At 32.8% G+C, this 23,501-nt stretch overlaps 1 protein-coding gene across 1 annotated transcript in view; it reads right to left on the bottom strand.

Moving 5' to 3' along the window:
• The window catches only part of LOC149414816 (arrestin homolog), a 413,958-nt gene that overhangs the window by 117,385 nt on the left and 273,072 nt on the right, over positions 1-23,501 (bottom strand). The window contains exon 3 of the mRNA XM_089643396.1: positions 15,311-15,475. Coding sequence (XP_089499522.1) covers positions 15,311-15,475 — 165 coding nt within the window. The remainder of the gene's footprint in view (positions 1-15,310; positions 15,476-23,501) is intronic.

The raw sequence follows: 23,501 nt of genomic DNA, 5'->3' as shown, positions 1-23,501 counted from the left end.
TAACTGAAAAGTACATCTAAAAGTTGAAATTATAAAAAAGTTATTTATCTTTTTTACTTCTACCATCACGTAGAATCACCTACCGAAGTTACTGCACTTTCACCCCGGACTTATACCCTGTATAACTTGAATTAAGATAATCAGTGTAATTAAACTAGATAACTGCTTATTACGTGTCGACTGAAGATTCGCCCATCAGTCCACCCGTTCTCCCGTTGCTTATCCGCTTAGCCTGACTTTCTTCCAGTTTCCGGCCGATGGCAATGCTGTCTTCCCTTTCATACGAGCTGCAACACTTCCGCTAAAGCAAGGAGCTCGATGATGTCAACATCCAGTCATCATTCTAATTGTAGTCTAGTCTAGCGGGTTCAAATCCCGGCGTACGCAAGTAAATTTTATTTGATGAATTTGTGGTATTGCACAATTTAAAATAATATAAAATTTCGGCATGTTTCAGAGTGGAAAATACTCACGGTATCACCCTGGTGCGAGACCGCCATTGAGAATTAAAACATCGCTTGAAATGGCTTTAGCCGTGTTTGGTGACCAGATCTGAACAGCCAGGTACTACCCTACCTTCTTTGTTCTCATCTCCTTCGCATCCTCATTACCTTCAGTCTCACAACATACCCCAATTGTGGATGCAATAGTCTCATAGTAGTTGGGACTCTTGTGCAGTATTCACATAAAAAAACGCGTTCACTCCTACATTAATGGATTTACCTGCATTTACCCTTATTTAAAAACCTTTATTAGACTTCCCGTCTCTCGTAATAGGTTACAGGTAGTTCATATGTAAACGTTTGGACGTCATGTGATTGCATATATTTCCATAACGGGGTTCGGTGCATCATGTTTAGTTAAGGGTGGGAAGGTTAATTGTCCAGCATACGTAGGTCCTAACACTGCTAACGGTATGTATGCGCATTTATATTGCGTCATATGAAAGCCTGCATTAAGTTCTCCAAACTATTTTTATAAAAGACTACGGGCCAGTTGTTTAAAAAAACTTGAACAATTCATCAAATTTCAAACATGTTAATTTATTTATTTAACTCCCAGAGGGCTTTTACATGTAGGTGGTACAATTTTGATGACAGGCAATTTTGAAACATGAGAAAGAAATAATAAAAATAAAATAAAATTAAAAAATAATATATGCAAAAAACAAAATAAAAATTACAAGAACATAAATTAAAAAATGCAGCAAATTGACTGGTTTACAAAAATACAACTTCCATTTAGGAATAGTGTTGAAATAAATCTTTTACGTGATCCACAAAATTCGAAAAGTTAATATTAAATATATCGAAATCACTTAAGTATTGGTTTCCCATAGTGGGAAACCGTTGTATTGGGGAGTTCGCAACGTAATTGCGCTTATGTGCGTTGCAGTGGAAAAGTGTATTTTGTCATGTTGTTATTGTAGGTATTCGTAAGTTTATGAGTTGCAGAAGTTCACTCTTAACAATACTCTTGAACCAAGTGGTCGACTGTAAAATCGTTGTTAATTTAATGTTTATTTGGGCTTATAAAAGTGATCAATTCCACAAAAAGTTGTTGCGTAATTAATTATTCCACTTGTATATTGTACATCGTAAGTGATCGTGTGATTTCGTTGACTCTACAGAGTGCTACAATTCATTGTTTCATAACCTTGACAGTTCAGTACCTATTCATAATGTCTGTTCTACCTACTAAAGCGGGTACTAAGTCAAAACGTAATGTTGCCGTAGAGAGCCCCGCTGCTGAGGCTGGTTCAGAGCCAGACTTTGGTAATTTACTAATTTTGTTTAGGGACGAAATTAAAGAAGAAATTAATAAAGTGTTTATGCAATTAAAAACAATGAATGATGCGCTAAGAGAGTGTCACTCCAAAATTAATAACCTCGAAGTCAAAAACAATGAACTTCAAACTAATTATAATCTGGTATTGTCCAAATTAAACCGTCTTGAGCAAACCTCATTAAAAAATAACGTGGAAATTATTGGCATACCGGAAAAAAGAAATGAAAATTTAATAGATATCATAAAATTGCTAGGAGCCAAGGCAGGTGTTGATGTTCTCCCAAATGATATTGATGGAATCTCTCGTACAAGGGTCAAGGAATTACCCAGAGAAAATCCTAAATTTACTCGTCCAATTGTAGTAAAGTTCACAGCCAGCCGCAGTAGAGATAACTTTCTTGCTGCTATAAGGAAGAAAGGCAGTCTCAACTCAAGTGATTTGAAGCTTCCCGGGGACTCCAAAATTTATGTCAACGAGCATCTGACTGCTGCAACCCGTGCGCTCTTCAAGACAGTGAGAGACTTAAGCAAGGATAAAAACTTTAAATTCAGATGGATCAAATACGGAAAAATATTTATACGCAAAAATGAAACTAGTCCCATTATTCAGGTGACATTGGAATCTGACGTGACTCAGGTTTTTTGCTGATAATCTTCTTAGATTTAGCATCGTCTCGTGTGACTATAAGCTATTATCAATTTATTTTTCCTATCTACCTTATCTTTTTTCCTACTTTAAAATATCATCCTTTGTACTGGTTTTTCTTTATTTGTATATTATTAACAACTAACTCTTTTAATACTACCAACTTTAATCCAAATTATCCTACAATTACTCTGCTTGCGTTACTACAACACCACTCTTAATATTTATAATTTACTAGAACATGCTTACAACTATTTTATCAGTCTTATATTTTATATATTTTATCAACTAAATGTACTAAAATGTTGAATGTATATTATCAAAATGTGACTGGACTGCGTTCTAAGACTGATAGATTTTATTTTAATGTTACCAATAACAACTATGATATTATTATGATAACTGAAACTTGGCTTGTAGACAGTATTGCTAGTGAAGAGCTATTTGACAACCGTTAATTGGTATTTAGGCGCGATCGCAATGAGCAAAAAAGAGGAGGTGGAGTAATGATTGCGTTGAAGAAGCACCTCATAGCTCATGAACGTAAGGATTTTAACACGAATGCTGAAGACATCTGGGTGACTGTTACGATTAATAATTTCATAAAAATTCATTTATGCTGTGTTTACATACCTCCAGGAGTCAATAACTCACAAAATATAAATGAATTCATGGATAAATTATGTGAACTTCGAGGACTACATCACGATGATCATTTTGTCATATCGGGTGATTTCAACTTACCTCAAATTAACTGGTCTTTAAGTAATGGTAATAGTATGCAAATTACGAATGGCTCTAAATCTGAAATTATTTCCAAACTACCTGACACCCTTTCATTTACTGATCTATCACAGTACTGCACCTTTCCAAATAATAATCATACATACCTAGACCTTGTTTTTAGCTCGATCCCTGTAATTGTATCAAATACTGACCAGTATCTCATCCCTGAATGTAAACATCATAAAAGCATTCTTGTTGACATTAACATATCTCTGGAAACTCCTATGGTGGACAACAAACGAACAATCAATCTTTTTAGGAAAGCTAACTATGAAACAATAAATAACGTCCTTAGTAGTATTGATTGGGATGCAGAATTTTTAAACCTATCAAGCAATACTGCTATTGACCGCTTTTATACAATTTTATATGAAATCATTCGATTAAACGTCCCGTCAAAGGAAGTTCATATTAATAATTCTTATCCCTATTGGTTTAGTCCAGCCCTAATAAAACTGACTAAGGAAAAATATAAAGTGTTTAAAATGTGGAAAAGGTGGTCCAATCCTTTAGACTACCATGAATTCTGTATCCTTCGATCAAGGCAAAAGAAATTGTCTAGAGAATGTCTTAAACAATTTATAACAAACGCTGAACTTAATATATCTCGTGACCCTAAAAACTTTTGGTCTTATGTTAAAGGAAAAAGAAATAATTCTGGTTTGCCTCATGTTATGAAACTGGGCGAAGTGACTGCTGAAAATCCTTTCGCAATATGTAACCTGTTCTCACAGCATTTCGTCTCCACCTTTAATTACAACACTATTTCCGATGTACACTCTACCAACTATCATTTTGACAATCAAGTTAATATCTCCTCGGTATCAGTTTCAAAACAAAAAATAGAAAAAATAATCGATACTATTTCTAGCTCACTGGGTGCGGGTAGTGATAAAATTCCGGCTTTCTTTATCAAAATGTGTAGCAAGGTAATCTCGAAGCCCCTATTATTGCTCTTTCAATCCTCATTGAAAGAAGGTATCTTTCCTGATCGTTGGAAGAGTGCTCTCATCACACCTGTTTTTAAGTCTGGGGCTAAAAATGATGTCCAGAACTATCGACCGATATCTAAATTACCAATCTTTAGTAAAATTTTTGAAAAAATTGTTCATGAACAACTATATAACTGCATCGAGTCTGTAATACTCGTGAACCAACATGGCTTTATGAAAAAAAGATCGGTTGTATCTAATCTTGCCATTTTCATTGAAAATATTACTAAATCAATGGATGATCAAATCCAAGTTGACGTAATCTATACAGACTTCTCAAAAGCGTTTGATAAAATTGACCACAGTCTTCTTTTGTCCAAATTACTAGCTTTGGGAATTCATGGGGATTTATATAGATGGTTAGTCTCCTATCTTAATGGGCGCACTCAGGGAGTAACAATAAATGGCTTCATCTCTGAGATTGTAAATATACCCTCAGGTGTGCCCCAAGGATCTCACCTGGGACCGTTACTGTTTATGCAAATGTTCTACTTTTCGCTGATGATATGAAAATATTCCTGCCTATTAATTCTATAATTGACTGCTTTAAACTACAAGAAGATCTGTCTCAACATGAACACTTCTAAATGTTATGTAATTACCTTCACTAGAAATAAAATTAAGTTTGACCATAATTATCATATAGCTGGCCAACTACTCAAAAAAGTTACACAAATTCGTGATCTAGGTGTTATACTTGACAGTAAACTTACATTTGAGGCTCATATTGATATGATTGTTAAGAAAGCCCTTAGAATGCTAGGATTCTTATTCCGTATTGGAAAAGAATTTAATAATATCATAACACTTAAAATATTGTATTTTTCTTATGTTCGCAGTCATCTTGAATTCGCTTCTCCCATATGGAATCCTCAATATAATATTTACATAAATCGCATTGAAGCCATCCAAAGAAAATTTGTCCATCATTTAAATTTCAAACTAAATTCAAACCTTGACGTAAACAGCTCGATGGACCTTTATGGACTTAAGCCATTAAAAACTAGAAGAGACTCCGCAGATATAATATATCTCCATAAAATTATCACTGGCTTTATTGATTGTTCTCCCCTTCTGTCTGAAATTAATTTTAGAGTCCCGAGCGTTAGAACTAGAGAAAAATCACTTTTTCATCTCCATAAATGTTCTACTAATATAAGACAAAATGCGTTTATATTCAGAGCCTGTAGTATATTTAATAAGAATTTTAATGATATGGACATATTCTCAAGTAATTTAGGAACCTTTAAAAGATATGTAATAACTAACATTAAATAATTTTAAATATTCTACTTGAAGTTATCATGTTATTGCTTTGAATCCTTTCCAGTTACTTACCTTCCAATTTATACTCATGTGTTCAATTAAGTCGTAGGTATACATTTATTATATTGTTATTATTGCTATTGTGTAGTGCTTTTATTGATTGCTGCTGTGTTGAAATTTTACAATACATTTTGTTTTGAATTTTAGTTGGTTATTAGTATATCAGTTAAATTTAAATTTTTGAAATTTAGCTGGTTATTAGTATATTAGTATATCAGTTAACTTTAAATTTTAATTTATTTGTGTTCCTAGATCTGTTATTATTTTTTATTTATTATTTACAATTTTGTATTTTTTGTAAATTTCTCAGGCCACGGGTACAGAACCCTTAGTTTCTTGTTTTAATATTTTTTATTATTATTATAATTTTAAGTGAAAATCTGTTATTGGATTTTATCTTTATTATTTAGTTTATTCTTATATATGTAAATAATCTGTTGATTTTCCCAAATAAATAAAATAAAAAGTACGCAACAGTCGAATTTAGAGAAGTCGTTTATTTTACGCCTGTCTTCCAATGTGTGTATTTGTAGAGTATTTAATAAAAAATGATATTGTAAGTCGTCTAGTGGGATATTTAATTTAAAATTTATGAAACGTAGAATTTTTATTTTGAATTAGTTCCATGTTATTAATGTGAATTTTGTAAGAGGGAGACCAAACTACTGAGTTGTATTCAATTATGCTTCTAACTAGAGATATGTATAACAGTTTAATGGCTTGTATGGAGTTAAAGTTTTTAGTTGTGCTTAATACGAAGCCTAGTGTTTTCATGCCTTTGTTTACAATTTGGTGGATATGATTGGCGAAACGGAGTTTTTCATCCAAATATTGGAGATCTGTGGTCTACTCGTAATTCTATTCAAATTTTGTTATTATTCTAGTTCTGCGACAAAACTTGACTGTCGCATGTACAAAAACACTGTATAAGCCATTTTTACAATATAACTTTTATTTCATTATTGGAAACAAAGTATCTTCTCACCTTTATTATTACAGTGCACCTGGACAGTGACCGGCAGTCAGAAGTTTGCAGGTTCAATTCGCGAAAGCGGCATTTATTTTTTTCGGAAGATCCAATTTTTTTATGGGGTTTTAGGCTAATAATGATTGCTTTTAATAATTTATAATATTATGTGTCACGTTTAACCTCTCTAGTCTGTATTCTAAGTAGTCTAAAGTTTTATTCCGTGATTGACGATATTTTGCATACTTTACCTTCAAAACAGAACACGAGGTCATTATATACATGATATTTCTAAAAACTACACCCTTTTTACATCCTTTAAAGAACAATTTTGATACTTCCTGATAAAAGATAAAATGGAAAGTTCACATCTGCCATACATATATCATATACATACATCTACCATAAATTCGAAAAACAACAAATCAACAAAAATCTATTTTCAAAATATTACGCATTACTACAGGCTATTCTACAATATGCCATTATCAGTTGGGGAGTAGATTATAAAACTAGTCTGATCCCAATAGAAATTTTTCAAAACTCAAAATAAAAATTATACTAAAAAAACCTCTATACATCCCCATCAGTTCACACTCGTAATAGAAGAACTATGAGTTTCTACAATGAAAAACCCATGTGTTAAAAGTTTAATAAATCAATTTATAAAAGAAAAAGTTAAATACTCATTCATAACTAAAATTCGTACCATACTCAAATATATACATATTCCTGAATGCGTTAAAATAAAAAAGTTCTTTTGCCCAATACCATTATACTCACCAAGGAAATTGTTTCATTAATGAAATACCAGATGGAATCAGAAGCGATAATGATAAAATACAAATTTACAAACTTCCTCTTCAACTCCCCACTAACTTCAGCCTCACGATATACCTCAATTGGGGATGCTATAGTCCCACTGGCTCTAGACGGTTGGGTCTCTGCGGTATTCACATATTTATAGTTCAATTTCAGAACAGGAGAATGCATAAAGAACTGTTAGTATTTCGATCAGTGCGAATGAAGTCACAATACTTGTATCTTGTTCGAAATATATTTTATGACATACCCATTTCAGTATTTGACATTCGTCAAACGCATGCTTGTTTCGTTTTTATTTCTCACAAAGGGATATATTATTTTTAGAGCAGCCTCTTTAGATACAATATTATTAAAACCAGACTCACAAATGTTTGTCATGCTTATATGTTATTTTTGGTTGTGCTTTATAACACTTTCAAGAAGTGTTTTTTTCTTATTTTAAAATTAGTTGAAAGATATGGAACAAACAAAACGGTGTTTTGTGTTGTTTTCTGATAAATGGGTGTTTTAAAAAAATCATTTTCCACGGCGGACATGCCTAGGCTTGCTGATAAACGTTGATTTGATCTAAAATTCTAAAACAGGATAGCTGTAAACAACCAGTACACGAAGTAAGTTCGAATGAAGTTCCAGAGTTTTAGTTGCGTGGAGGGATTCAGCTATTTAAAAATAAAAATGGATGTAATTATCCAAGACCCTATCTAGAATGCATTTAATTCGTGTATAATCTTGCAATCAAACATAAAAGATAGCAGCCGAAAATTTTGCGTCAAGAAAATGAGGAAAATATTTTTATTTCTTATTCGAAGAATAATACAGTTAAAATATGACCAACGGTGATAGGGTCGGATTAGCTTAGATTAGATCCTGGGTTCAGTACCTAGATTCGGCCGAGTATTTTTTTGATTCTTCTGTCTCACATTTTCCGTTCAAAAGTTGTTAATAATATATTTTTTTCTTAAAAGATCGAATATTTTTTGTTAATATAATTGAATTTAGCTCATAAATGAGTAGAACGAAAAATTCCAAGAAAGAAAGAAGATTTTCGCAGAATTTTTTACCTGGAATAAGAAAATGCTAAAAGATTTTGCGTGAATGCGAAATGCAAATGTTCATGAAAATAGTTTTGATGGACGTGGTGGGTAGGTACTGAATCCAGAGTCGTTCGAAGTCGAAAAAGTTTTTTAATCAACCTCAAGAAAATGAAAATAACTTTCAGAAAACATAAAAAGCTCTTTTAGTTGGCGTTCCAGGATGAAACTGTTTAGAGTTATACACGACTCCTATAGGGTGACTCAAACGTGGTTGATCGGAAGTATACATGGTGATTTTTTTAAATAACGTATTGTAGTGTAACTTATAGGGAGTTCACATCTCCAGAAAATAACAATTATATGTACAGTTCCCCACATTCACGTGCGACTGCAACATTACAACCTCCCGCGAGAAGCCTCACGTGGAAACCATTTCATTCTCTCTCCAGTGGTCTAGCCGCCGGTTTAGCCCCAAATCTTCTCTAACGCACGCGATCTGTTATGTTCATAAAATTATTGTAACGTGAGTTTTATTAAAATAAAAACTAAATTGAAAATATTCGAATTCTCATTTTTACACACCGAGAGTAATCACGCAACCTTGGATTCTGCAAATTGGAGAACCTCAGAATCATTTAACCAACAACCCATTTAAATTAGCGATAATCATAATCCTCCAAATTATGTTTAATGTTAAAGGTATGTACAAAATAAAGATAAACCACTCGAACGATGGAGATTTCCAGGCATTCGGTTTTGAGTTAAAAATTTTCATAAAAAAATCGTACCTCCGAATTTAATACGGAAACCAACACATATATTAGAAACACTAGATCTCAGAGTCAAAAGCATATCCAAGCAATAACTAAAAATTCAAAATTTGGGCAAAAAGCTTTCTGTACTTCCTGAAAAAAAAACTTCCTGAGTTTAATAGCATAATATGCTATGAAACTCTAAAACATAGTCTCACTCTCATTCAAAGCTCACAACAATATTATAAAATTTAAATCTAAAATACTGTGATTATATAAAGGAATTGATTTTACAATAATGGATTGACTTATTGAAACAGTGCCTTTATTTAAAAATTTGTATTAATCACTTATAAGATTCTATTTCACTTCCCATTTTGGTATAATACCAACTCCACCGACAAGAGGGATTATTCGAGACACCGTATAATATAGGTTGCAATCGGTTAACTGGGGACATTTGAGTGAGGTCTATATATCCAAAACTAGACGGCGGAAAGCTTATGTAGATGAATGAAACAATTTATTTTGGAACAAGCCACTGAGTTTCAGAAACAACCACGCTTTATTTCGATCAGTATTATAACCAGAACCAAAGTTCAGAACAAAATAGCTTGAGCTACCTGTAGGGTTATAAGCGAAAATCAATCAATTCTCTATTATTACATTTTTGAAATTATTGAACTGTACCTGAGCTGGCTTCATGTAATTTGAAGTTAACTTTTGCCTGGAATTCGTACCACAATGAATGATTTTTTATGGTAGATAAAGGAGTGAACCAGGCTTTTAAAAGACTCAACCTGTGTGAAGAGGTATATATTAGCTATTCTAGAAATTCAATCATTACAGATTTGAAAGAAAATTGTTGACCTCTTTCGGTCAATGAAAAAGATTATCTGTTCACAAAAGAAATTCGATCAATTTCACATAAAGTAAGGGAAAGTTGACTATAGTTGAGGCACAGCATACACGTTTAAATCAAACTTCTAGTGGCCACTAAGCGATAGAAAAAAACTACTAGATCCAATCAAATCACTAGAAAAAAATCCAAATTATTTTATAAGGGATTTTTAATATAAATAAATCTATTAAAGTGTTAAAGTTCTTACTCCCCTGTACCTCAGAAAAATGACTCGAAGTTTGGTGCATTAAAACTTTGAACTGTTTTATAGGAGTCGTTTTTTACGTGGTAGATCTTCATTTTTATACGTTCCTTTCGCTGCAAAAGTTTTCAGTACGGCATTATCATACTGAAAAATAATAACGGCACAGTTTGGAAAGTTGACCAACAGGTTAAAGTTTGTTTATCGACCTTTTATACGAATGGGATTTTTATTGTAAAAGTTAAAACGTTCAAACAGTAACAAATAATAACTAGCAGATGCCGATAACAGATGATGAAGAATATTATTAACTCAAGTGGTCTTGAAAAGTTGGGCAGATTTTTTAGCTGTAGGATAATTTGATGTACTAGAGTCTCACTCTCAAGTACACCACCATATCCGCCTTTATTGTATAAGGAACGTACCAATTTGTTCACGAACTCACCCGTGGGGAGGGCAACATACTTTCTAAATGTAGTTGATCAAAAGATCGATATGTTTTTCATTTCTTACAATGCTCTTACAAGATTTTTGTTAAATTTTTTTCAATTTAACGATCAAGACCCCGATATGTATTTTATAAAAAAATTGTACAAATTGAATGAAATAAATAAACTTTTGGAGAGTTGGGGTGGAGAGTGGTAGGTACCTTGGGCATTATCGCCGCCAACCTTTGCAATAATTGTCATCTGTTGAACATAATGCCGGCGTTGATGCGTACACTGACAATTAATAACCACAGATTATTTTTAATCCAATTAAAATACAATTTTTTTTTTTTTTTAATTTTGGAAAATAATAATACAAATAAAATTTTGACGAAAGATAAATAACTTAAATTCCAGAAATTTCATTCAATAGCACTCTTGTATGGAATTTATTAATTGTCAGCATATACTCGAAAAACTTTAACCAGCAACTCCTGAGCATATTTGGAGAAATGTAGATGTCATATTGATGTCAAATTAAAATGAACATAAACACACGTCGCAATGGATAATGTGATACGCGCTCTGTCTCATCTATACAGTACTGCTGAAACGAGTCGATGTGCGAATGGTGTGATGGGCTAGATTGTACCCGGTGGTGACATATGATAGAAAAAAAATTTATTTGATAAAAAAGTCAACGGACAGCTAAATGACAAATGTTTTCAATTTTTCAGTTTCAAAGTTTATAAATTCTTTTAAATGGTTATTGAAATAATATAAGAAACTCTTATTCAATATTATTTAATAATGGGGAAATTTTTGTTCAGTCAAGACCAACCTCATGTATTTTAAGTCGATGTACAGCAAGTGTACTTGAAGCAATTATACCAGAGGTTTATGAAGTCAATTGTTCCATTTGATGTAAAGCGCTTTTGATGGAAATTGGTTATGAATAAGAGAGTTCACAGAACGACTCTAATAATTAAGTCAACTATTCGAATTCCCTCTTAACCAAATCATTGCGTAGAATATTTCAAGATGAAATAAAACGAATATTATAGATTAAATTTCTTTTCTATCAAGCAATATAACAGGAGTCCAGGAAATTTTACAATTGGGCACTTATAATAAATTAATACAATATGATCTGATATGATTTGAAATTTTCACGGCCAACAGAATATGGTAATTTATTTTTGGAGGAAGTCAGTCTTGAACACTATAATCCATTCCAAAACGTTAGCTAAAGAAGGACTTAGCGTAACACGGCATAATACCCTAAATTAAATCACTAAAATATTAGATCTGTACTCGATCAAAATGAGCTATGCAACGGGCGAAACGGCTTCTGTTTTAATGTATACTTTTGATATGATTCTACTCGATTATTTGATCACTTATTCATGCCAAATTTAAAAGGCGCTGATCATATTAACTATTTAGAATTATTTTTCAAAATCATCAGGAATGTCCACGTTAAAAATGGCTTAATCAAGATCTACGTGGCTTTTTGCCAATCACAGTTAGAGTACGGTATTATCGGATGGGCAGTGCAAATGAATATCCTAAAATCATCAATGAAAACCTAAAAAGCCACAGTGAAAACAATTCTGTTAATGCTGTCATCGTGTTAATTTAACAAGTGTATTCCAAAAACAATTATCTTTTATCCATAAATACAAAACATAAGAAATGATAAAAAATATAAATAAACTACTACGTGAGAAACACTAGATCTAAGGTCAGAAACATATCCAACAAGCAACTATAAATACCAAATTTGAGCTAAAACACTTCCTGAATCATGGTACTAAACTCTACAACAAAATCCCACTCTCATTAAAAAATCACAACAATATTGTAACATTTATATCTCAAATAAACAGTTGGATACAAAACATACAGCGATCAGAAGTAACATTTACCGAGAACAAATACAGACTGAAACCGACAACATTATTTCATATTATTCACACTGCTAAATTTTAATATTATGTAAATGAAATCCTCAGCACAGGAGCTCCCAGGAAGGATACAATTATCTATATTTTTACAGAGAGGAAGATAAAAAACATTTACTATTATTATACTATATGTATTGTTTCTTATCCACTTGCCTGTCAAAAACACATTTCCACATGAATCCGCTTTACAAGTCCGATAATTCATAGAAAGGCCTTGCATTTTTGTCGGATGTTGCCTCATTTGTGTTTTGGTAAAATATATTCAACCTTTTTTCAATAAATTTTAATTTTGACCACAAAAGTAATACATCGGAAAGAATTAAGGAGCAATAACTGTGATATCTGACATCATGAAATTTACACACCCTACTAAAATGTTTCCATTATTTATTTGTAAGCAATAATTATTAACCTGGAACGCCTGTATAAGAAAAAATCCTACGAGATCAAATAGGTACATGCCGCCGACGGGAATTGAACCCGCATCCTTCTGATTGCCGGGCAGGTGCTCCACCTATTGCGCTACGTCGGCTTATTCAAAAACCCGCTAAATTATTCAATATGTTCTGGTATTTTTCATTCTACAATTACGAGTATTATAGCTTACCAGATTTTCGCCAATCTATTTTAAATGACACAGAACGCAAATTCCTTGATCCATATGTATCAAATAAGAAAAACTCAACCGCTAAAAAAATACATATTCATTTTTAAATAATGTTAAATGAAGATAATTTTTTTTGACACAACTCAAATACCCATATTCATGTGCGCACTTAATTAAAGTTTAATATTTATGATTAGAGTGTATGTAAGCGTGATTGCCACCAAGTTAATAAAGCACATTGTTATTGAAAATGAGTCGATTTGACGAGTTTTAGCTCGTTCGGATGTCATGAAGTGGGTTAATTTCCAGTTCCAAGATTCCACTTCCAAGATTCCACAGAAAACGAAAGTGAAATTCAGATAGATTTAAAAAAAACCTAATAATTGTTGAAATTCAGGCATTTCTGGTTGTTAAGATAGAATTACACAACTTGGTTGTACGGTTTGGCGTAGGGCCAATCTAGAGCTTTATATAATATCAAAGGTTAACCCATTATGACAGGATGACAAAAACTCTTGAAGGTTCTTCAGTAACAAATAAAGTAAATTATAACTTTCACCGAAGTTTGGAGAAAATAAATTGCTAATTATTATGTGGAAAGACGTTGAGAATTTGTATAAGAAAAGTTAATTCAACTTCGGATTGACATTCGCAGTAGGTATATACAATTTTAGGTGTAATTTTTCACGTGACTGAGCCAAAGTAATGAAGCTGTAGAGTAGATTTTAGAAAAGTTTTGAAAACGAGTTTGATAATATAGACATGTAATGGAAAATTATTTAAAAAACTGTCATTACTAAAAACTTTGGAGTTACATAAGAAAAATGTGTTAAGAATTCCAACGTGTTATCGTAGTTTTCAGGTTATAAAGTTGAATTGTTTACATGGATAAACAAATATTCATCCATGCTTTTTTTACCTCTACCATCATATAGAATCACCCTCCGAAGTGTGTGACTTACACCCATACGTATGTAAGGCAAGGTTACTAGCACATCAAGTTAGTTTTCAAGTTCTGTGAAAGTTATTTTAAAGTTCTGTTATTATTTCAGTTTTGTGAATGTTTCAAACTGGCCCATATTGATGTAATAACATAACTTGGAATAGGACTTTCACAGAACGTAAATTTTGACTCAGAAATTTGATGAATTATTCAAATTATGCGAAACAACCCGTCCTAAAGAAATCTTTCCAAACTAGCAATGAAACTTTTCCGTTATTAACAGTGGTACCCAAAATATCCAAAACTACTGTCCTCCTTAAATAATTTGAAATATAGACATGATGGTTAATGTATTTCTACAAAACCTATATATACATAATCTACCATATAAAATTATGTAATAGATTAAAACAGATTTTAAAAAATACATCTTTGTATAAATAATATTTCTTATGATTGCCTAGTGATGCGCGCTATATCACTCGGTCGCACTATTATCAAAGGTATGTAAAGGGGTAAGGTAACGTCGATGTTACAGTCAGTTTATTTTTTTTATTTAGTAAAAGATTATACATTTATAAACATTATTTGAGAAATGTTTTGACTGCCCAACTAGGAGGATTCCCGTTTTAGGACAGTCAAATTAGGATGAGTATTAACATTTTGATAAGTATAGTATTAAAATAATAATGAAATAATAGGTATATGTACTTTTAACTGATGCCTAAGCCTACTTACATATTTTGTATAAATATGAATAGCAAAGAGAAGAAATAGAATAAAATAAAATATCCAATTAAACCTAAGATTAACTGCTGCTTGGGTAGCATTCTAATTTAAAAGTACTAGGTAGGTACATACACATAATGATAAAGATTAGAACAATTAAAGTTTAAACCCAACCATTGGCTGGAGGCTATATTCGTTGATGAATGAAAATGTTTTTATTATAGAATTAACTGTAAGTATAATAATAGGCATTTCACGGACAAACACTAAATATGCCTTAAGAATAATTTGAAATAAAATTTTTAAAATTGGCATCAAAATGATATAAAAGTAGGGTAACAGAGTTACCCCTTGTGGCATCCTAAGTTTTTTTGCATCTTGGCATGCCGAAGGTTAACACGACTTGCTCAAACTAACCTGAAGGTCAAGGTGACCTGTCCAAAGATCTTCTTGCTCTCCAGGATGTCCGGGTCGACGCAGAGGACACCCTGTAGCTTGTCGATGACCCCGTTCTCGATGACTAGGTCTCGTGAACACAGGTACAGCGTCAGCTTGTTGTTCGGCGAGGACTTTTTAAACACCCTGTAATAAAAAAAGTAATTTGTTTAAGTGTCGAGTTTTATCTTTTCAGCAGAGAGGTAAATGGTTAATGGAAGCGTTTTTTAAGATGACTTTAGGAACTAGAGTTTAAAAACCAGTTATGTTGACGTAACTATACGCATTCTCTTTTAACATATTTTCCATCATTCTCCCATTAAATTAGTCACCTGTCTCTTGTGGACAATATCCCGGAGTGCACACCTTGCTACAAGTGCTAGGGTCAGTCTCTTCTCCAGGAAACCAGGAACCTTGTGCAGTTGTTATCAAGTGATTCCTCATAGAAGATTGATTACCACCAATTTCGTTTTTACCATGCTATTCCGTAAGAGGAAGCTACAAGCCAAAAATGTGTATATTCTTGGTTTACCTTATATCGTAGGTAATAGGCATTAAAATCGCTTGACAAACGGAATCTAGAAACGTTCGATTTCATAATTTTATAAGAAAGAAAAAAAGTTACCAAGCGAAACTGTCACAGACAATCTTAGCTATAATATTGTATTTTTTAAAAGTTGTTTCTTTTATGCCTTCATACATTTCTATTGAAAAAAATAAATTTTTAGTAGTTTCCATTTATATATTTTATTGAGTTATTTTATTTTTTATTTGTATTCTACTCAAGCGAAACGATAGGAAAACCTTCAATTTATCTTAAGCATATTTTTTGGTATTCATAGTACTCGTATATACCAATTCGTTATAAAGGTTAATCAAAATAGTGATTTGGCAATTAAGCTTCGCCTTAACCATAGTATTTTGGGGATCATGGTGGTGAGGCACGAAAATAAAAGAGGTGTGGTGAAGGTCACATGTGTTTATTGGTGAGTCAGTTGCCGTGACGAGGAGATGATGTAGGACAGAAGAATACACCGGATGCTGGCTGATGATGGCAGGTCAAGCGCGGGTCAGTGAGTCGACGCCGGGCGCTGGTGACCGGGACTCGATGGAGGTCAGGCACTGGTGAAGAACGTAGGTTTTCAGGCACTCCAGTGCTGACGAGACGGCCGAAGGTGCGGCGGACCTTGTAGGCGGTTGAACGGGAACGGTGTGACCAGTGAGGATGCTGCGTGTCCTCGTGGTGGTCATGGTAACGTGGAAGAAGCGCTGGTCAGAGACGCTGGAACCAAGGCGCTTGTAATCCGAGCAGCGCTTGCCAGGAACGGCGATCTGGACAAGGCGCTAAGATGATGTCCCGATAGAGTCCGTCATGGTACGGGCGAAGCCGGGTATATGTCCTTTGCGCTAGTAAGAAGAGCGCGGGTGATCACTCGTTGAGCCTCGTAGACTGACGGCGGAATGATGACTGACTGACTGACTGACTCGCTGCGTCGGGTATATTTATACTACACGGCCGACGGCGGCAGTAGGTAGGTGGATGGCAACTAAATCCTAGGCACTCGCACAGACTGGATGTTTCAGGAACCTTCGATAGCGCGGCAATTATGCATAGGCCGTGGACTCGAACTTTCTGGCGAGTTCTCGTAATGTGTAAGACCGAGCGATATTATTGTTGTCGTTAGACAAGTAGGTCTCGTAGTACGTAGATCACTTTGTTTACGTTGCGGTTTGGACTGCAGGTACATAATTCGGGAGTAGATATTAAGTAGGTCGAGCGGTTTATTATTAATTATTTAATTTAGATTTTTCTCGACGCTACAGTATTTATTACTGTCTTCTACTCGTACAAAAATACAAATTAAATCGAAGACGAACATTGCGATTTCAAGAATTTTTTAAAATTTTTATTGCAGCCTAGCTTCATCTTTATAACGGTACGATGCACTTTAAAAAACACTAACCCTCTAGTGACTGATTTTCATCAAATTTATTCTCTCGATTATTATTATAATTATTCTGTTCGGTTTTTTTCGACTCGATTTTCTTGAAAGCGAAAGCTCATAAAGCTCAGGGAAAAAAGTTACTAAATTTTTAATACTGACAATTCGTGGTGGAATTCCGTTGTAATGATACGTTTATTGAAACTATTTTAAACTTTTTTTCACTTATTTTACTTTTCGATCGTTACAGGTTTCAACTTATTATAGCCATCTTGAGACTAGGTGTGAAGATGTCTATAATACACAATATAATGGCACCAGTCTGAAGATGGCTAAAATAAACAATATAATGGCACCAGTCTGAACATGACTATAATACATAATATAATTGCTCCAGTTTGAAGATGGCTATAATAAACAATATAATGGCACTAGTCTGAACATGGCTATAATACACAATATAATGGCTCCAGTCTGAAGATGGCTATAATACACAATATAATGGCACCAGTCTGAAAATGGCTATAATACACAATATAATGGCACTAGTATGAAGATAGCTATAATACAAAATATAATGGCACCAGTCTGATGATGGCTATATTACACAATATAATGCCACCAGTGTGAAGATAGCTACAATATTCTGAAACCGAGGAAGGTAAAAAAATTAAATATGTGAAAGAAGTTGTTTCAATATATCAAAAACGTTACACCACAAAATCGACTCCAATTTTGGTGTAGATTCATCAGTTTCCCGCTTGTACTACGAGTTTCCGGATACCGTGTATATTAAAATATTATGATAAAACAAGATTTCAGTGAACGTTTCTTTTTGTTTCATTTGATTTTAAAATACAAATGAATTGATTCTACTAACCGGTTATAGGTCTTGTCAGGTGAAAGGGCCACACAAATCTCAGGCTCATTCCGTCTCCCACAAACAATGCACATTAGGCGACTGATTCCATTAAAGGTTGAATACAATAAACGGCGCTTACTGTACCTTGAATGCAACAATTAATTTGTTTATAATCATGAGGCTGTATTATTCGTTTTTGATATTATTAATGGTGACGTGTTTCGCATATTAAATATTATAGATGAAACGAAAGCGTTCATTAAAGAAAAAAATAACTACAGAAGGACCATCCGAGTGATGATATCTCACCAAAGAAAAGCAAAGCAAACCGATTGTTTTTTAGGGGAAGATTGTCGAAGGTGGTTGAAATTCAAATGTAAAATTGCCATTAACTGGCGTCTTTTTTTGTTTTGTTTTGCTTTTGTTTTTGTTTTTGTTTTTTTTTTTTACATCTGAAAGGTCCCTGTAAAACGCCAAATATGGGTCCTTTTCAGCTTTCAATTAAATTGTAATCAGCTGAAAGACAACAACATGAATTTTGTTCTTTCACAATTTGATAAAAAACGGAAACGAACCTGTATTTGGCGGTTAAGGCCCCATAGAAAGCGTTCCAAGATGATTTGAAAGGGATATATGTAAATACGGGTGACCGGAAAAATCATCAAAATGATAATTCATCACATCTTTCAAAAGTTATATAAAGTCATGGAAAGTGATGAAACAAAAACTTTATTAACTCAGTTAAGCAGGTTAGGTTAGGTTGGTTTAAAAAAAATTTTTTCATCGTTTTTAATGATTTTTTATCACTTTTTAAAAGTGTGTTGAATAGTCACTGTGTTGAGTTATCATGGAACCGTAAATACGAATGTTAGAGGGAGCGCGCTAATATTAAAAAAAACGATAATAATTATGCAAAAATGGTGAAAATATTTAATAAATTACGAATAGTTTTAAATAGAGCAAAAATCTCTCAATGCATGGTTTAGTTGCATTTAAAGATACACTGCGAATTTTTTTATGCATTTAACATATTAAATAACAGAACAAAACGTGTTTTAAATAATTTTCGGAGCTTACTGTGCGATTTTTTTTTATATTGAGGGAATTTCATATAATTAACGTTTCGGCATAACATATCTATAGATATTATCTTCAAAAATATCATAAATTTTTTTCGGAACTTAAAAAATAAAAAAGTTAACGATAAACTTGCTATAAATCGGTAGAAATTGGGTATGCGGGGGCCGGGGACCTTTCAAATATAAAAACAAAATGGGTATATTAGCCATTTTGATTGTAATGTTACATATCAACCATCTTTAAGAAACTTCCACTTGAAAACAATCACTTGGTTTGGATTTTTTTGTGCCATTTCATCACTGTTCAAAATTAAAACAATGGGTCGATAGTAATAATATCACCAATCGATTGTAATAGTGTCACCAATAAGTTATTTGTCATATATTGTTATTAGAGTATTTTAAATCTATAGGATTTTGTACTCCGATCTCGACGATTTACGTTTGATATGGACGTCCATATTGACGTATTAATTAATGAACAATGCAATATATTTGTCACCTGGCCATTTGCTATCGATCGATTGAAAAATTAATCGTATTTGACTATTTTTATTGTTTTTATCAGTGGAGTAGCAAATGTTCCACTGCTCCCAGGCAATTACAAATTGTACGAAATATTCAGCTATTTTTATTTCTACAAATTTTTTTATTTTTTATTTATTTATTTAATACATGTTACATTATTATGAAATTTACATAAAGTAGATATAATGAATCACCATACTAGGCGGCTGCCTGTTTCATGGTGACCAATTGAGTGTAATTAATTTGTATGAAATATGAAATCTAGTGGAAACATATGAAATTAGTAACTATAGATGAAGCTAAAATTTTGGAAAAATTGTAATAAAAAGTAGAAGATAGAAATTAGAAAGGAGAAAGAAGTAAATTAGCATTAGATTGTAAAAATGTACATAATTATATATATAATTTTTAATATGTGTGCATGCAAGCACACATGTGTATATAGCAGCAGACATACCTATATACATATAACAGCACATGTATACATACACCCATATGACGCATCCTCACGCATATAAACAATATATACACCTCTATCTGAGTACTTGGAATAGGCTACTAACACTATAACAATCACACATCAAAAAATCCCCGAGCGCTTTCCTGAAACTGTCGTATTTGGCTATTGATTTTATTTCTAACGTTAAATTATTGAATATTTTTGGAGCAAGAAAGTTAAATTGTCTTTGTGCCATTGAGGTTTTTATTGGGGGAATAGTATAATTCGATTTGTTGGAATATCTTGTATTATGGGTCGATTCAAAAATATTTTTTTTCGTATGTTTGAATTTATAGTAGGAGGATATGTTTTTGACGTATAAGGATTTTATGTTGAGTACTTTGAAGTCGTTAAATAAGTCCTTCGTGGGGTGATAGCCTGTGATAGCCTATTATTTGCTGTTCCCGAACAATTGTCCTGGCTGTCAAGTCTTGCTGGGCAAGGTTTTGGCTATCAATGTTACCGTATTCCAGCAAGATTGTAGTAATGAATAACACTAATTCGCAACACAAAAAACGATCTCCTGAAATAACTTTGGATAAAGTCACCATATTACACCAGGCGATAAAAGCATTAAACTATCTTACACTCTATACAAACAAATGAGAGAAATACAAAACATTTAATATAAAATAACTATTAAGATATGAAGTATAAAATGAGAATTACCTGTAGATAGAAAAAAAAGAAATCTTCACTATCGATTATTGCAAAATCGTTTCAAGAATGAAAAGAGCCCATCATCTTTGACCTATACTTATACAGTGTATCGGCACGTACCCGACAAACTTTAACCAGCTATTCATTCCTTAGCATATTTGGAGTAAAAAATCTTATATGCACTTTGCTGTCCGGTAACGTTTTTTTTTATTAAAAAAATTATTATTCATATTTTCACCACATGTCACCACTGTTTTATCCTTTGTCAAATCCATCTGGCAATATTTTATTCGAATTATGTTGAATAATGCACGTGTGTACCTATATTGGCGCACTTTTACAATCACAACGAAATGGCACGGCACCATTCGTCTCATTTTTAACTATTATTATTTAGTGTGTGCGAAAGAGCGAAGACGCGTTTTGACATACTTGCTTAAGCAATGCCAATGACAGTGATACAGTGTAGAAATTTAAAAAAAAATTGTTTTTAATTGAAAAAAAAATGCTACCGGACAGCAAAGTGCCAATAACATTTTTTACTCCAAATGTGCTAAGGAATAGCTGGTTAAAGTTTGTCGGGTTAGTGTCGATACACCCTGTATATGCATAGTACTTTTTACGTAAACATACAAGCCCTAAATTATAGCGGCTCGGACGGAATGGGTTTAGGATAATAAGGATGAGTTTGAAAAATAAATTCTCTGAATATAATAAAATATAAAAACTACATATATGGTAGATTAAATGAGGTCAAGGGACGTACATGACCATATAAAAATTAAAACGAAATTTTTATCTGCGGTGACTTACTTGATTTTCTTTTTCAAGACATTTTTTTAAATTCTCCATACGTCATTACTAGTCACTCAGGTGAGTAACCACTCACCCCCTCGTGTCGACCCTAGCTGTCCAATAGTTCCTGATTTTCTATGTTTTTTGTTTTAAAATTTTTTTTAATTTCATATACATTTTTTACTCCAAATAATGTCAAGAATCACTATTCAAATACGTCCCCTGGCACCGCGTATACTATTTTTATAAAATAAAAACAGATTATCAGGTAAGACGGACAATTTACAATAAAACATTTTATTTAATTAAACAAGTAAGTTTTTACGAAAATAAAATCAAATGGTGCAAAGCGAAAATTACGCATCAGCGCACCAAGAGTTAAGTGTACCATTTAGAAGAAAACTAGTTTATGTCGGGAAGGTTTACTCTTGGGGTAAGAATAACCTTTTCCTATTTATGATTCAAAAGCCTAAGCGTGTCCGATTACAGCCAAAGGGAATCAAATTGAAAATCAAGCCTCCTTCAATGTTAGCAATCTCATCCAATCAGTTGACATACTCGATGTAACCCTAAGTGATCTGCTAAGAGCTAAGCCAAGAGGGATCTACTGAAGCTAGATTTAGGTTAAGCCTATCGCTGAAGTTTGTCGTTTATATTATGTAATAATAATATCTATTCAGTGTTCAACTATCGACTCTTGATTAATTGCAAGTATTTACCACTGTTCAGATTAATAGCCACGTTTGGTATGGAACCATTGTGTATCAATATTTCTTGTACATATTCGGGCAATTTATCAATATCAGTGACGGATTGGTATCGTTGGAAGATACTCTCAGTATCACCATGATTAGCCCCTCAGGATAATTTGTTCGCTTTTAGGAACAACTCGTTTGGTTTCATAGAAATTATTGTGTCTCCGTTACTGTCATGGTGGGAAAAATAATCTTAATTACTACGCTCAATATTCAAATTAACCACATACGAATTAAAATGTACACCTTTGTGGAATCAATTCCTAACCGCGACTTGAAAAAATTAATACAACTTAGTAAATGTTTTATTAAATATGTTGTTAAGAAACGATACAAAAGTGAAGTGACAGTAGCGTTTGTAGGCATTAAGAAAGGTGTTCACTTAATATATATGTGAAGAAAAATATAATTTTCTTTAATTCAAGGCAATGCCAAGCTTGTCTCGTCATTGTGGCTGTGTGTGTCGTGGACTGTCACTGGCTGGATGTGCGCCACAGTACCTACACAGTCGACTCGATATTTCGTAATCTATGGTTTAAGACATAGTAAAAATAATTTATGGGTTGTGACAAGGGAGATTGATGGGAATAATTTCAATAACTGGTAATTGCTATCGTGATTGTGATTAAGGAATTGACATAACAATTAGTAACATTAAATGTCGTTTCTTTCCTTACAGGTAATGTTTTTTTACTGAATGCTTTTCTTTATGTAAATCTTGTGAGATTAATAAAATAAACCTCTACTTTCCTTCTCTTACAGAGAAACTCAATTGTGTTTTAATTGACTGTGTCGTTCAAATCACAAGGAAAATATCATTATAAAAAATTATAACTTTTAAAAAATTATGTGTTCCTCTAATAATAACACTTGAAAGCGTATTTCATCACCTTCTAAACAGTATTTTGTTTTAGGATATGTTCAGAAATATTCCATTTATTACCTTCTAGTACAATATGCCAAAGTTAAGAGGGGTTAAAAATAACCATTTTGTATATTTAAAAAAAATCAGATTAGTTTTCGGTGTGCAAGAGTAACATTCGGTTTAAGAA

This window comes from Hesperophylax consimilis, chromosome 19 (assembly GCF_061612785.1).
Source record: "Hesperophylax consimilis isolate HC1 chromosome 19, BYU_Hcon_1.0, whole genome shotgun sequence".
Classification (NCBI taxonomy): domain Eukaryota; kingdom Metazoa; phylum Arthropoda; class Insecta; order Trichoptera; family Limnephilidae; genus Hesperophylax; species Hesperophylax consimilis.
The sequence above is the reverse complement of the archived record's forward strand: the minus strand, read 5'-3'. Positions and strand labels throughout refer to the sequence as shown.